General features: G+C 35.5%; 2 protein-coding genes across 9 annotated transcripts in view; one reads left to right on the top strand and one right to left on the bottom strand.

The window, feature by feature from the left end:
• The first annotated feature begins 8 nt into the window (after nucleotides 1–8).
• NSA2 (NSA2 ribosome biogenesis factor) lies at nucleotides 9–6419 on the top strand. The gene is made up of 6 exons (XM_034441147.3): nucleotides 9–309; nucleotides 1927–2114; nucleotides 2481–2631; nucleotides 4049–4228; nucleotides 4976–5168; nucleotides 6178–6419. The coding sequence occupies exons 1-6, from the start codon at nucleotides 307–309 to the stop codon at nucleotides 6243–6245; spliced, it is 783 nt and encodes a 260-aa protein (XP_034297038.1). The 5' UTR covers nucleotides 9–306; the 3' UTR covers nucleotides 6246–6419.
• A 1518-nt stretch (nucleotides 6420–7937) lies between these two features.
• The window catches only part of FAM169A (family with sequence similarity 169 member A), a 37822-nt gene continuing 30901 nt past the window's right edge, over nucleotides 7938–14858 (bottom strand). For all 8 annotated transcript variants that reach the window (XM_034441145.3, XM_087885825.1, XM_034441144.3 and 5 more), the window contains exons 9-13: nucleotides 14604–14658; nucleotides 13885–14017; nucleotides 13098–13263; nucleotides 11581–11796; nucleotides 7938–10942 (exon numbers count right to left, since the gene is read on the bottom strand). In XM_034441145.3, coding sequence (XP_034297036.2) covers nucleotides 10457–10942; nucleotides 11581–11796; nucleotides 13098–13263; nucleotides 13885–14017; nucleotides 14604–14658 — 1056 coding nt within the window. In that variant the 3' untranslated portion in view covers nucleotides 7938–10456. The remainder of the gene's footprint in view (nucleotides 10943–11580; nucleotides 11797–13097; nucleotides 13264–13884; nucleotides 14018–14603; nucleotides 14659–14858) is intronic.

The following is a 14858-nucleotide window of genomic DNA, read 5'->3' as shown; positions in this document are numbered from 1 at the left end:
TTCGCAGTGTGCCTGCTTCTTTTCCTTCCCCCTCCCTCCATGCGTTCCGAGAAGCATCCAAAGAAAAGTCCGCGACGGTTTAATTTTGCTTTGCTTCCCCCCTCCCCGCTTCCCCTCAGCCGTTTGTCTCCCGGGGCGACGGGAGAGAAGAGGAATAGCTAAATAACATCGTCGGCGGAACGGGGCGAAAGTGGGACTGGGTTTCAACCCGGACTTGTTTGACGGACGCTCTTCCTTTTGCTTTCTGGATCGAAAGAAAGGTGGTTGCCTGCCGGTGTCTGCTTGGGCTTCGGGCGCCGAGCTACGATGGTGAGTGGAAGTGATCGACTTGACCGTGGGGTTTTTGAACGGAATGGGACGAGGGGAGGCTTTCGAGGGACCAGGGAGCTGCCTTGCGGAGGACCGGGAGAAAGAGGAGAAGACGGTCCTCGGGAATCCCCGCTTATTGTTCTTCGCAGGTTGGATTTGGTCTAAATCGAGTTGATTTAAATCTGGGGGTCTCCAACCTTGGCAACTTTAAGACTTATGGACTTCAACTCCCAGAATTCCTCAGGCAGCTTTGCTGGCTGGGGAATTCTGGGAAATGAAGTCCACAAAGTTGCCAAGGTTGGAGACCCCCTGATTTAAATCACTAGTAAAAAGGCTTGATTTAAATCAACTCGATTTAAATCATAATTTTTAAAAAGCAACTGTCATCTCTATCCTGCAGCGGCTCCTCCTCTGACCCGCTGTTGACTCACCGACAGTCCCAATATTGCAGAATATACAGCCTCTTGCTACATAACTAAGCTCCATTTCATGCTGAATAAACTAAATTATTAATGTATCTTAAATAGAAAACTATCTTTTAGATAGATTTTTTTACTCCAAAAGCATTTTATTAAAATAAATTTGATAAAAATAAAAATCCAATTTTTTTTTTTAAATTGTCCATTTTTATCCACCCTGGCTTGTCGTTTATAATCAAGGCTGGTAGCTCAACTTCAATCTCATCATGTGCATCACTGCAACTGTAGCTGATCTCTATTGATCTCCAATGGATTTGCATCTGAGTAGTCTTGCATTCTGTATTGCATTGTAGTTCGATGTTATACCAACAAACATCATTTTAAAGCACGAGTTGCTTGCTTGCTTGCTTGCTTACTATCTGGCTAATTCAAAAGCAGAAAGAAATTAACGTGGAACTAGGCAGTCAGTGACTTTTTAGCTGTTGATGAACTACCATTTCCAGCAAACCCGGCTGCCAGCAATGGACTATGGTGAAGGATAACAGGAGGTATTCAGTATCTAGTAGATCGCAGATTCCTACATTTTTGACTAGAAATAATCTATTGGGGTTTTTTGTGTGCATATCTCTCCTAGGCTGTGTTTCATATTTGTGCAGAAATTGTATGCTTTTATGAATTAAAGTTTGTGTCATTAATTGCATAATGCATTACAAATTGGAAAAAAAAATATGAGGTACGAGATGCAAAATGATACCGTAGTCAAATTTGTTAAGAAGCTTCAGCCAAATATAGACAGCTGCTATTAGTAAGCTAATTAACACTTGCAGTAGCATAAACTATTTTTCATGTATCCAGTGATAGAAATTGATTATTTGATAAATTTTTAATCAAATGTTTCATGCTAGAGTTTCACTTTAAAGTATTTTTGTGCCTGTTTGCTTAAAATAGCCAGAATGAAAACTATAAAAATAAAAATGGATGGTGAGGGTATTTTAAAGTGGCTTTTTAAAATAGATTTAAATTTGTTACTTAGTGGAAGATTCATGTGTAATTACTTGGAGACTAAATATGAGTGACAGTATGTTTAGTTTCAGATAGTATTCTGCTGATAAGAACCCCACAAAAATAATACAGACACTGGAAAAGTGATGGGTATAATTTTAACAGTTTAATTTCTAAACTTTTCTCTAATTCACAGCCACAAAACGAATATATAGAGTTACATCGGAAGCGATATGGCTACCGCTTGGATTACCATGAGAAGAAAAGGAAGAAAGAAGGACGTGAGGCTCATGAGCGTTCAAAGAAAGCCAAGAAAATGATAGGATTAAAAGCTAAACTGTATCATAAACAGCGCCATGCGGAGAAAATACAGATGAAAAAGACGTGAGACAACTTTTATTATAAACTTAAGGACTTTGATATAATAAATTGTACTGCTGCAATCTAGTCTTATTGGAACGTATGCTGATTATTTTTGTGTATCTCCTTGCTCAAACATTAGATACAATGACAATATAGTTTTCTTAAGGCACTTATTTAAGAAATGTGCTTCATGTTACAGTTGGTAGTAATTTTGCATATTTTGCCTATAAGTAGTATGATTCCATATTATATTGTATCTATTGTAAAAGCTTTGGAAGCAATTTAAGATCTCTATTACTAAAACTATTTTCATTTGGCAGTGTTGCTGATTTAATGCTAGATTAATTTTGAAAAAATCTGAAAAACACCTTGTATCTATCTGTCTAGTATTAAAATGCATGAAAAGAGAAATACCAAGCAGAAGAATGAAGACAAGACTCCAGAAGGCGCTGTACCGGCATACCTGCTGGATAGGGAGAGCCAGTCTCGAGCAAAAGTCCTTTCCAACATGATCAAACAAAAACGAAAAGAAAAAGCTGTAAGTCATGCATATGCTTAAATTAATATGATTTGCCAGAACATTTACTGTTGCTTTAAAATACTGATTTGCAAAATAATGGCTTTAGTATCCATTCTACTTTGCACATATTATGGGAAGTTACTGGATTTGTCCAACAGTCTAAATAAATGTTTTAATTTGCTTAGTACTTTTATATCTCCAACTTTGAAATATGAGTATTGTTGTGTCCGCACAGCTGCCGAAGGAGCGTAGAGCATGCTGACGCAACGCAATCTGATTGGTTTATTTCCGCATTCCTTCAGGCAGGAAAATTAAGACTTCGCTATTGATTGTTGTTTTTGACAGATCAGTATATAAGAGCTGTCAACTCTAATGTTGATTTTCTGTTCAGTAGTTGCCTTTGTTGTCAATAAACGGTTCGTGTTACAAGCCGTCTCCTCATTCATGCCGACTCTCGCTGAGTTTATAATAAGTATAGCTTTTTAAAACTTACATACTTATATAAGTACTGGTTACTTATATAAAGTAAAATTAAATTGATGTATAGAAAATGGCTAGAAAACAAGGAATTATCCTTTGCTGGAAAGAAATACTTGTGTATTTTCTGTATTTTTCCTCTTTGTGGGATGATATAGCCATTTCTGCGTTTTTCAAAAGTGCAGTATAATATTTAATATAAATTCCTATTGATCCACTCTCCAGTATAAATGACAGGGATTTTATGTCATCTGAGTATTGGAAGATTTCCTCTGCCTGTTGAAAAGCTTATTTTGATACAATTTTTTTGTACACCAATGTTCTCTTGATAGAAAGAACAAATAAGAGTTGTATAGGCAGTCAAACCACACTTTGCAGATTTCCCACACAGATAAAATCCAACTGTAGTAGTAGATTATTCATTAATAACCCTTTCAAAGAAAATAAAATAAAGTACAGGTTCTAACTCCAGGGTAAGATAGATAAAAGAAAATAATAAAGTAAAAGTAATAAAATATGTGGTAAATGCAATGAATCAGATAAATACATCACCTTTTCCGGCTAATACCCCAATCTGTCCAATATATGGTTTTTAGCGGGATTACCTTGACTATAAACTTAGTATTTCTGCTCACAGTGTATATGTTACAGCCCAGAAGGAAATAGGGCAATCTGTGATTCAAGTCCCAGTGGGATGTTCTTTCAAGTAGGGCTGTTAAATAGTTAAACCTGAAAGGGACATAGAGTTTATAATCAAACAAACCATTAGCAATAACCTCAATGTTTGGGACATTGTCTATACATTTCCTCTATGGCTTGTGATGCAGATACAATCATTCTGTTATTGTGTCAGACAAAGTAGTATGTTACAAAACTATTGAAGCAATACATTGCATGTGTGCCCATATGTCCTTTCCCATCTTTTGCTCCCTAACATTACAAATTACTTATTTTTTAGGGGAAATGGGAGGTTCCTGTGCCCAAAGTCCGGGCCCAGGGAGAAACAGAAGTGCTCAAAGTGATTCGCACAGGAAAACGAAAGAAGAAAGCTTGGAAAAGAATGGTTACCAAAGTGTGTTTTGTAGGGGACGGCTTTACCAGAAAACCTCCAAAATACGAGCGCTTCATTCGACCAATGGTAAATATTTTTTTTGTAGTAGGTTAATAGTTAATTTGCTTTTTCATGTCCAATCTTCAGTAAAGATGCTCCACCCATGTCAGCAGAGGAAGCATGCTGCGGGTCCCATCAGCCAGGGTATTCTGTCTGGTGGGATCCAGGAGAAGAACCTTCTCTGTCATTGCACCTGCACTTTGGAACATCTTGCCAGCCAGAGTGAGGTTGGCTCCAACCCACTTTACCTTCCACAAGAGCTTAAAGACCTGGCTCTGCCAATTGGCTTAGAGCTTCAACGGAGGGATTTTACATTGATTGATAGATGAATAATAGATCCCACCTTCCACCCTGCTTATTCTACTTCCTCCATCCCTATCTTTTAGTTAGAGCTGAGTATTTGTATTTTTATAGTATTTAATTTATATTGTCTATAAATTTTCTATAGTTTTATCTTTTCAATATTGTAAGCCACCCAGAGTTACCCTGTGGTAAAATGGGAAGCCAATAAATAAAATAAATGAGAAAGACATAGTGGTACATTTAATGATCGTGAAAAAAGAGGGCAAGCTACCTGGAACTAGTCACAATTGTAGTCCACCAACCTGCTGGGAATCAGAGTCATGAAAGCTCATAAACAGCTGTTAACTTTTCTGGGTTTAAAATTAAGCCCACATATTTAGGATTGGGGTTAAAAATAATTGCATGTTGGTTGGAATTCTCTTTTTTCTACTGTTACTTATGAAGAATTTTATTTATTTTGTTGAATAACAGGGTTTGCGATTTAAGAAGGCCCATGTAACACATCCAGAACTTAAAGCCACATTTTGCCTACCGATTCTTGGTGTAAAAAAGAATCCTTCTTCTCCTCTATATACTTCTTTGGGAGTAATCACAAGAGGTACAGTAATCGAGGTGAATGTGAGTGAGCTTGGTCTCGTCACGCAAGGGGGCAAAGTTATCTGGGGTAAGTAACCAAATACTACTTTTAAGTAATAAGAATTAATAGCAATAGAATTTAGCCTTACAGTAGATACCATCCCATAGTGCTTTACAGCACTCTCTGAGCGATTTATAATGTAAACATTATTTGCATATGGCCCCCCCAACAATCTGGGTCCTCGTTTTACTGACTTCAGAAGGATGAAAGACTTTGGAAACCTTAAGCTGATCTGAATTGGAAATCCTCGCTGTGGGAAGAGTTAGCCTCCATACTGCATTCTAACCATTATACCACAAAGGCTCCTACTAATGCTAACGAAAGAAGCATTTAAGCAATTTAAGCATAATATCTATTATGTCAGAATCGTATGAAATTGCAGGTTTTCAGGATGAAAACTACAGGATATCTAGTCACCTCTAAATGAGATGGGTGGCACACTAATAAGTAAATTAGTATTTCTTGCTTAGCAAGATTTTAAAAAATCACAATTTGCTTGGATCTTGATAATCAGATGACTTTTGTCTAAATTTGCCCAGCAGTAGTTCAAATGTATCTTATGAAGAGAAAAAAAATCTCATTAATTTCAGTTTTATACTAATGCTTCTTCCCTATTCCAGTAATACATTTGATTCCTAATCAACATCCATATGTATTTTAATATGTCTCACATACTAGCACTCTCTCTTGGTTTTCTGTTCTGGTTTTTCTCCATTTCAGTCCCAAAATTAATGGTCTCCATCTAATCAGCATCAGAGGAAATTATGCAGTTCATTCAAAAGTTACATTAGGCAACTTTATTGTAACAAATGTTAATGTTGGTTAGTCCAGTCTCACAGAAGTAACTTTTCAGTTGGGAAAAATAAAGGTCCATTATTCCCTTTTCCCCTGACTCCTTAAGTAGAGTTGTTTTGTCACAATGTATTCAAATGCCAGCTATGGAGGGATGCTTTTTTAAAAAAAACTGTACTGCAGTAGTAGACTGAGTTATTAAGAATCTGCTATTATAAATCAATATAACTTGTTTTCTTTTCAGGAAAATATGCACAAGTGACCAATAATCCAGAAAATGACGGGTGCATTAACGCAGTTCTCCTTGTATAGTGACACTGCAGCTATGGATGTGCAAACTTTTCACACACACATGTGCATCTGCAGACTTCGGATAAAATAATTTATTTCAGAACAGCCATCTCTGAAGACAAAGGACTGTTGCAGAACTGACTTTTCTCCAAATATTATCAGAAATAAAATAAATTTTTTGATTAGCATTGTAAATTGACTTACAAAACTTGAACTTATCTTAGAAAACAGAATATCTGTATTCCTTGTTTCTTGCATATAGTAACATCCTTAACTCTCACTTTTTCCAGTATTAAGAAAGTAGGGTACGTATGGACAAATAATAGCTGAAACTAATTTTCTGCGCCAGATTTCACATAGATGGAACACAAGTTGAAATATAAGAATATTCCAACTTGGCAAATATCAAGGAGCATCTTTGTAGTGAGAAAGCATATTCATAGTATATTGCAGGTCATTAGTTCCAGAGAAAATTATCGAGGCATGCAAGATATTCTTAACCTGGGAATGTGTGGGTGACTGAACTGTAACCTCATTTTATATATGTTAAAATATTTTCTGTATTAGCCTAGTGCATACCATCTTCACGTTCTAAGATTTTTACTTGAAGTGGTTTTTTTCTTCATATATAGTCAAATGTTAATGAAACTTTGAAGTTACTATGTTTGCTGCTATCAATGTAGAATCAGAACTCCCTCCAAGAGGAAGTGTGATTAGAAGCTTATTACCCTTTCCTCTGTAATTTGGGATTAGTGTCAATCCTATCACCATTGCAGAGTTCCCCAAATCTTCAGAATACAAGGAGGGTTGACCTACTCAAGATTGGATAGGTTAGAATTAAAAGCCTGGAATATTAATAATATAGATTAGTCGTCCAATTATTGAACTGCATGTCTACCGGTAATGTTAGTGCAGCCAATCTTAACGTCCAGTATGTATAGCATGTTAATTATATTAATTTCATTTTGTGATCAAGAGTGTAGGGTTCTTTTTTCTCCTGCTTTTCTGCTTTCCACAAATTTCTGATGGTTTATAGAAACACGGAATTCAAATTTATTATTATAGGTAGACTTTTGCTGCATATATCTGTCATTCAGGACTTGGTGGAGCAAAGTTTCTGTTGAACCTAGGGATCGGATTTCCCAGCTACAATGTAAAAACTAGTGATCCCTTGTTCTATTGGCCTACTATGTCTAATTAGGTTCCATCAAGTTGTACTGGGCCATGGGTGTCTGGATAAATGCTCATCCATCCTGACTAAAGAAAGGAATTTTTCAAGCTAGTAAGTGCTATAAGAAAATTACAAATGTAAGTTTAACCAATTAGAAACAATACATACCATAAGGGAGAAACAACATATTAATTTAAGAAAGAATTGTATTAAAACATTTTTATCAACAATACAACTCATGAATGAAGGCAAACATGTGTTCCAGGTTAATGTTGCAGGAACCAATGTGGGGCGGTCACTGGGACCAGAGGTTTTGTCTTCCGAGCTTTCGGACTCGTGCTGGAACCCATTTCAAGAAAAGCTCAGAAGACAAAATCTCTGGTCCCAGTGACCAACCCAGATTGGATCCTGCAACGATAATTTCCTTAAAAGCATAGGCTGTAATGATGATGAAAAATGAATGTTGTACTGCAAGTTTATACTGCATTACAATTTCATGACTAAGAGATGTGAATAAACAAAAATAAACCACAATATTTCTATTGAGCTAAAAGGTAAACATTTTATTAAATTTATGTAGAAGATTCTACATACTTCATGCAATAGGTACAGTAAAACAGTTCATGAAATCATACTTAAAAATGATAACATGCATGAAATGTAAAATACACCTTGACACTGGAAGCAGTAAGAACCTGAATAAATGATGAGATTCTAGAAAACTATATAGTTAAAAACAAAGTTGAGTTCACATGCTACTTTAAATATAAAACTAAAAACAGATGAATAATACTGCTTTTTAATTTTGTTTTGTACAGTATCTTTTTCATTTCTGCTATGAACTTTTATCAAAAGCTGGTCTATTTTGTTCTTTGCAGACCCAATAATTATTTTCACCTATTTAAGCTAAACAATATAATAATCCTTTTGAGAACATGTTCCTTTGTGAAGCTGCACAGCACTGCACATTTTAATTTGGCTTTACAAATTTGTTTTTAACTAATTTCTCAGCATAATTTAAGTGTTTTACTTCAATAACTGCTGCAATGTAAAAAAGTTACAAGACGATAGTTGATAAGACACCAATAGCATATTACTGAAGCAAGATTACCTAATTCCAGTGAGGGGAAAAAAATAAGTTTTAGTTACATAATACATAGAAATATTTGCTATCATAACAAATCAGTATTTAATTTAATTCTTCCAGACCTTGCTACAGGCATCGTATATTTTTATAAACAATATGTGCTCCAAGCGATAGTTTTGAATAATTTCAGCTAGTAGATTACTTTCTGCGGAACTTTTTTCTTGTACATACAAGGGAAAATATCCTTTTGGTTTATAGACAAAACAATGAAAAAGTTTTCTGGGGTGACCACAGATGTCAAAATTACCTTTCCTTAAGATTTTATAACTGAATATCCTAAAAAAGTTAAGCTCAGCTCTCATGTAAGAAATAACTTTGCAATTAAATGTTATATAGACCAATTTAATTTACAGACTGAGAATAATTTTTTTTATTTAAATGTACAAGTCAAATTATGGTTTGGGAAAAACACTGATTTAAAACACATTTAGTATAGTATTAAATCACCACCAGTCCAGAAGCCATAATAGAAATACACACTTAACCACTTCACAAAACATAGTTTTGTTTTACAGAATGAGAATTATCAAACCCCTTGGCATGTTTATCTAGCTCAATACATCTAACATTCATAGCTATGGTTCCTTTCAAAAACTGTTATCTAACCTTGTCCATCTCGAAAACTTCAGCACTAAGTAGCAAAAAACCTTAAATTGTCAAAATGTCTTATTTTACCCAAAAAAAAGGGGGGGGGAGTACAAGATACAAGCTTCTTTATGTGCTTCATAGAAAGTGTTTATATTAGAACCAAGATTTCTGCACAAATTCTAATACACGATATACAAAATGTACACTGGTAGAAAAATGTGTATCGTGCTGAAAATCCAAACAACTTGGCAACTCCATAAACCTCATAAAGCCAAAACTTCTCATGACACACTTTAAAACAAAAACAAAAACAAAAATTCAGCATCTCTATGTCAAGAGGAGTTATTTTTTTAAAAAGCAATCAACTGAGCTATTACTGAGAAGCCTAAGAGCTTTTACAGCTAGGAGCCAGAACAGACCAATTCTGAAAAGAGTAAAATGAACACTTTCACGTATTTTCAAATGAATATTTTTACTAGTATATACTCAAACTGAAGACTAAATATGCTTCAAACCAAAGACTGAATCTGTCCAACTGCTAATACTTTGAAAATGATAACCGTAAATTCTTATGATGGTCTAATCTACAATTACTCTGAAGTAATTTACTATGTATGTATTAGGAGCTTTATTCACTGGCAAAATAATCAGGAGTACTTCAACACTGATTGAAGATTCAGGTTTAGCTAGGATCATATAATCTTTAACCTGGGTATATAGTATCCATAGAAAAGTTGAAGGGTATTTTAAACTAAGCACAAATAATATCAAGTATTTTATATTTCTGTTTAAAACAGGCTTGTAAATTTACTACAAAATAATAGTAACAGGATTTAGGGAAAAAAACCATAATTATATATACCTATCCCTGATAAGCTTGAAAAAGCATCAAGGTGTGCAATTACCGTAACCATTTAGGGATGAAGAAAATGCCTGACACTTCACAAATTATCTGTTATTGTACACAAGGGATTACAAATAACCACTTGAGGCAGCTTAACAATACAATTGTTAAGGTGGCATCTGTTAGGACTTTCAACATCTCCAAAATAACTGGTTTATAGTTACTGTCCCCACTTTAAATTCTGGTGTCTTTATGATTATTGTTTAGCAAAAGTAGACATTTACTTCCATATCAATTCAGTTCCTTTTATGTAGTGGTTAAACAACAAAATAAGTAACAGACTATAAAAAACTGGGAATGATTCCAGTATTTAAATACATGTGTATCCTAAAGTGGTATGTAATTTTACAGCTTTTTCTGTGAAGAAACAAACACAATGAAAATGGCAATCATTCCCATTTATAGGTTGACCACAATTCTGTTCAAATTAGTTTTCCTTTTTTCTTAGGTGGGCCTTTGTATCCTTTAGCCTTTCTTCGTAAGGTCCGCCTGTCTACTACGGGCACCTCAATTTCTGCTTCTTCTGAACTGCTGTCAGCAGCTCTCTCAGACACTGGCTCAGCTGACTCTTCAGACTGTTCATCCATTTGGTTCTTTTGTCCCTCAGAATGTTGTTGGTAAGAGATGTCCTCCAATTCAACCATCATCAGAGCCCCCTGACCCAGAGCAATGGGGGCTTCTGGGGAGTCAGATCCGCCCTCTTCGCTTTGCTCTTCCAAGGAAGAGGTGGTGTTGGGAGAGACATTTTCAGAAATGGCATCTTCTGGAACTTCACCTGCTACTGAGTTTGAAAGACCATTATTAGAAGATTCTTTTTCTGCTGCTGAAACAGGATCGGCATTTCCTCTTTTCCTTTGTGTAACCTGCTCCTCTTCTGCTGGCAGCTCAGAATCTGCCAAATTCTCAACCTAAGGAAGAAAGCAAGCACCACTGTAAGTCAAATATATATAGAACACTACAAAACTCTGCAATATCATAAGATGTTGCTTTTAATCCAAAGAATATTTCTTTGCTTCATTCATTGTCACAATGCTTCTGCCATAGATTTCTATTAGGTATATTAGCTTAAAGCTAAAATATGTTCTCTAAAATGTTCACTTTAAGGCTCAACCAGAGAAAAATTAGGTCAATAGTAAAGATGAGACAAGTCTGAAGTCTCCATATAAAACCCAGCATGGACGAAGAAGCAGAGATGGATGGAACAGTCATTTTCAAATGGAAGTGTTAAATGTGGGTAAACTGAAATGCAAACACTGTTTCATTTGTTAAAGCAGAACATTTCCCAAATGAATTTCCATTCAATATACTGCAATGTTTAAAATGAGTACGTAAGAAGAAAAGCAGATGAAATAACTACAAGAAAAGTGAAGAGAGAGAAAAAAAACTGTGATAAAGATAACTGGGAGATCATACTGCAACCTAAATAAGAACTTAAAATTCAAAGTTTTGGAAGAACAAAATAAAATCCATTGCCTGGTATTAAAAGCTATTAAATTAGGGGCCAAGTGTAAAATAGTCTGAAAACATTGTTTTAACATTCCCTCACCTTATCTGAAATATTGTCATCACTGTCTTCAGTGGATTTTCCTGAAGAATCAAGGATTAGTGGGACAAGTAAAGTTAAAGTTGCTTCTTCTGAACTGTCTGATTGTAACTTTGACTCTCCATCCAGAACTTCATTTGTTGTTGATCCTTCAGTCACTATTGATACCTTGATAGCATTTTCCATTATCTCTCCATTAATTGGCTCTATATCTGTTTCCTAAAAAAAAAAAACCCACATGAGCACATCGAAGTGATGCATCCATATAGAATCAACCAGAAGAATTTAGACACACACATTCACACTGTAGTACTGAAGACTTCTCTGAATAATTATTTCTTGAATGCACTCTCTTATTTCCACTATATCCAAAATGAGAGGGGTGAAAACAATTTCAAGGATGACTGCAGCTCTGTACCTAAGTCCTTTTTGAATCTTAAGAGTTTTGTAAAGTCTTCTCAACTATTACTTTCTGTATAGACAGCCAAGGCCAATGTTAAATAAAAGCTATCATAATACTTTATTTCTAATAATGGATAGAAATAGGTTTACCAATCAATCTGGCTTCTGTCATGAGCCAAAGACTATATCCTGTGACTTAAGGAACATCATCCAGGTGAAAGAGAGATTACCATAAACTAAAGAAAGAGTACAGTATATTGTATGACCTATTTCTCTGCCAGGAAGAATTATCAGTTTCTCCACAGTTTGTTGACTTGATCCTAGGTATCACTCATTTTAACTGAATTCCTACATTTTTGCTCATAGGGCAGAGGTGGGATTCAGCCGGTTCTGTCTGGTTCGGGCGAACCGATAGTGGTGACTCTGAGAGGCTCCACCCGCCCACCCAGACGTAATGTGCAAGTATTGCACATGCACGGAAAACCATGTGCATGCGCAAAAGAGGCACCTGCGAGCTTACATTTGCAAACCGGTAGGGAAGGTAAGTGAATTTCACCTCTGTCCTAGGGCACTGAAAAAATTAAACAACAAAAACAAAGCATAATTAGTGAAAATAATTAACTTCAAGTGAAAAGACCTGGCTAAAAAAAATGGCTTGATTCCTTTTCTAAATTTGGAATGGGGGAACTTCTATCAGAAGTTGTGTTCTGATATATCTTCTGGTTGGACAATAATCCAGGCAAAGGCTCTTTCCTGTGTACCCAACTGACTCAGAAACAGAAAGCATTTTTAAGAAGGACTCTCCTGCTGATTGATGTATCTGTGTAGTTACTTGATCTTTAACCACTGTTCAAAAAGGATGTCAACAAAGAAAGATCACACTTTGCAAAACTGAGTATTATTATTTGTATCTTTCTTTCAACTTTCTTTGCAGGTCAGTCCCCTCCTTTTCCCCCTCTCCATCCTGTATATCTTTATACTCCTAGTTGCTAAACTTTATGGCAAGGAATGCCACTTTTTAAAAATGGTTTGTGATCTTATGGAAGACAACTTGTCACAGAGAGAGGATTAAAAATACTAGTAATAAATAATATGTATTTTTAAAAGTATCATTGTACCTCTCTATCATCTTGCTTCTCTGATGGAATACACTGCTGGAGTGTTTCTTGAACTGATTGTTTTGAATTCTCCACTAACTTTTCCTGCTCACTGTCCATTACTTTTTCTTCCATCTCATCTATCAATTCTTCTGAATGTTCAGATACCTGAGTAATAGGATCCAATCTATGCAATAAAAGAAACAACAAAAATACATGTAAAACAGCCAATAGCAACTGAGCGATACTGAAATGCACATAACTTGATTTTTCGGACTGTATTAAGTTATATACATTATTTACTCGCAAAGAACAATTGTTGGCACCTTCAGATCTGCTGGGTTATTCAAGCATGCAGGAAATATACTAAGAACAAATTATTTGGAGACCAGGAAATCCAAGAATACAATTTTATAACACAACACTGACAATACCTACCTAGTGTCTTCCATCCTCAATTTGGGATGGATTATGATTTACAGTCATCACAGATGAAATATCTAGTCTAATATTTAAACTCTTTTTGTTTCTTCCCAATCCTGAGCTTTTTGTAACGTCTTTCCTGGTGAAGAACTTTAAAACTTGCAAGACTGCTTTTTACTACTTTGATTGAACTTCATAAAAGGTATTGCCCTGCTACTGATGCTAAGTTTTATGCAGCTTTACATTCATTTACTGAATTTCACAGTTTAACAGTAATAAATATATATTATTCAGTATGAAATGACATACTGTCTTTCTGTACAAATACGTGCAAGGCATATTCAGAGATTTTTCATTTGTAATTTTATTAAATCACATCCCGTACCTGTTTCCTGATGTTTGAGAAGTATTTACATCTTCAGTTTCAGAAACTCCAGGTTCTTGAATTCTTTTCCCCAACTTTGGACGTTTCAGATGATTGCTTCGTGATCGAGTAGGAATTGGTAAAGCAGTAAGTTCTGGAGAAGGAAAAACCACCTCAAAACTTAACTTTGTATACAAATAATACCAAGATATACGACAAATTCAAAATATATAATTGCTTTAACAATGTGTTACTAATGCCTAGGAGGTATTTTTACCGCACTCTGTAAAGCAGTTAAGCATCTGATGTGCCAATTTTGAAGTATTTCAATCTGATGTCTGGAGGCTGTTTGTATCTGTATGGAGTGGAACAGATTTTGATTCAAAACTAAGTTGATGTGGCTGTTTGGCCCTCCGTGTCAGGGATATTACCATCCTTGGTCTTGAATGGGACTGCACTTCCCATTCAAGACCGGTGCACAACTATGGGGTCTTTCTGGACTTGTTAAAAAAACAAGTAGCAGCTGTGGCTGGGAGGACCCCTGCACAAGTACAAATTGTGTGCCAGTTTTGCCCTTTCTTTGATGGAGAGAGAGAGGGAGAGGGAGAGGGAGAGGGAGAGGGAGAGGGAGAGGGAGAGAGTGTCAGTTGAGGGCTTCTAATCATATGCATTCATGAACAAAGTGAATAATAGAAGAAGAATCTTTTCCAAAAAAGATGCATACTGCATTTTTTTTTTACCTTCAGAAGTACCTTCGTATACATCAAAGCCATCTTTATTTGTATGGAGATCAACCTAAAACAGGACGACTTAAGTTACATAAAACCAAAACTCTTTAAAATAAACCACTGCTAATAGATTTCTTCCATTCATTCAGCTACATATCCATACCAATTTTTTACTTAACAAAACATCAATATAAAAAATTAAAATAAATACAGAATTTAAAGAGAGAAGAAAAAGGGGGGAAAACCTGGAAATTTAACATATATGAG

This window comes from Pantherophis guttatus, chromosome 2, assembly GCF_059756535.1.
Source record: "Pantherophis guttatus breed Tessera chromosome 2, ASM5975653v1, whole genome shotgun sequence".
Taxonomy (NCBI): domain Eukaryota; kingdom Metazoa; phylum Chordata; class Lepidosauria; order Squamata; family Colubridae; genus Pantherophis; species Pantherophis guttatus.
This window is presented reverse-complemented; position numbering and strand designations above follow the sequence as displayed.

Coding starts and splice junctions, on each gene's coding strand:
- NSA2 (XM_034441147.3), top strand. Junction 4,229..4,975: donor AGCGCTTCATTCGACCAATG/GTAAATATTTTT, acceptor GTTGAATAACAG/GGTTTGCGATTTAAGAAGGC. Junction 5,169..6,177: donor AGGGGGCAAAGTTATCTGGG/GTAAGTAACCAA, acceptor TTTTCTTTTCAG/GAAAATATGCACAAGTGACC.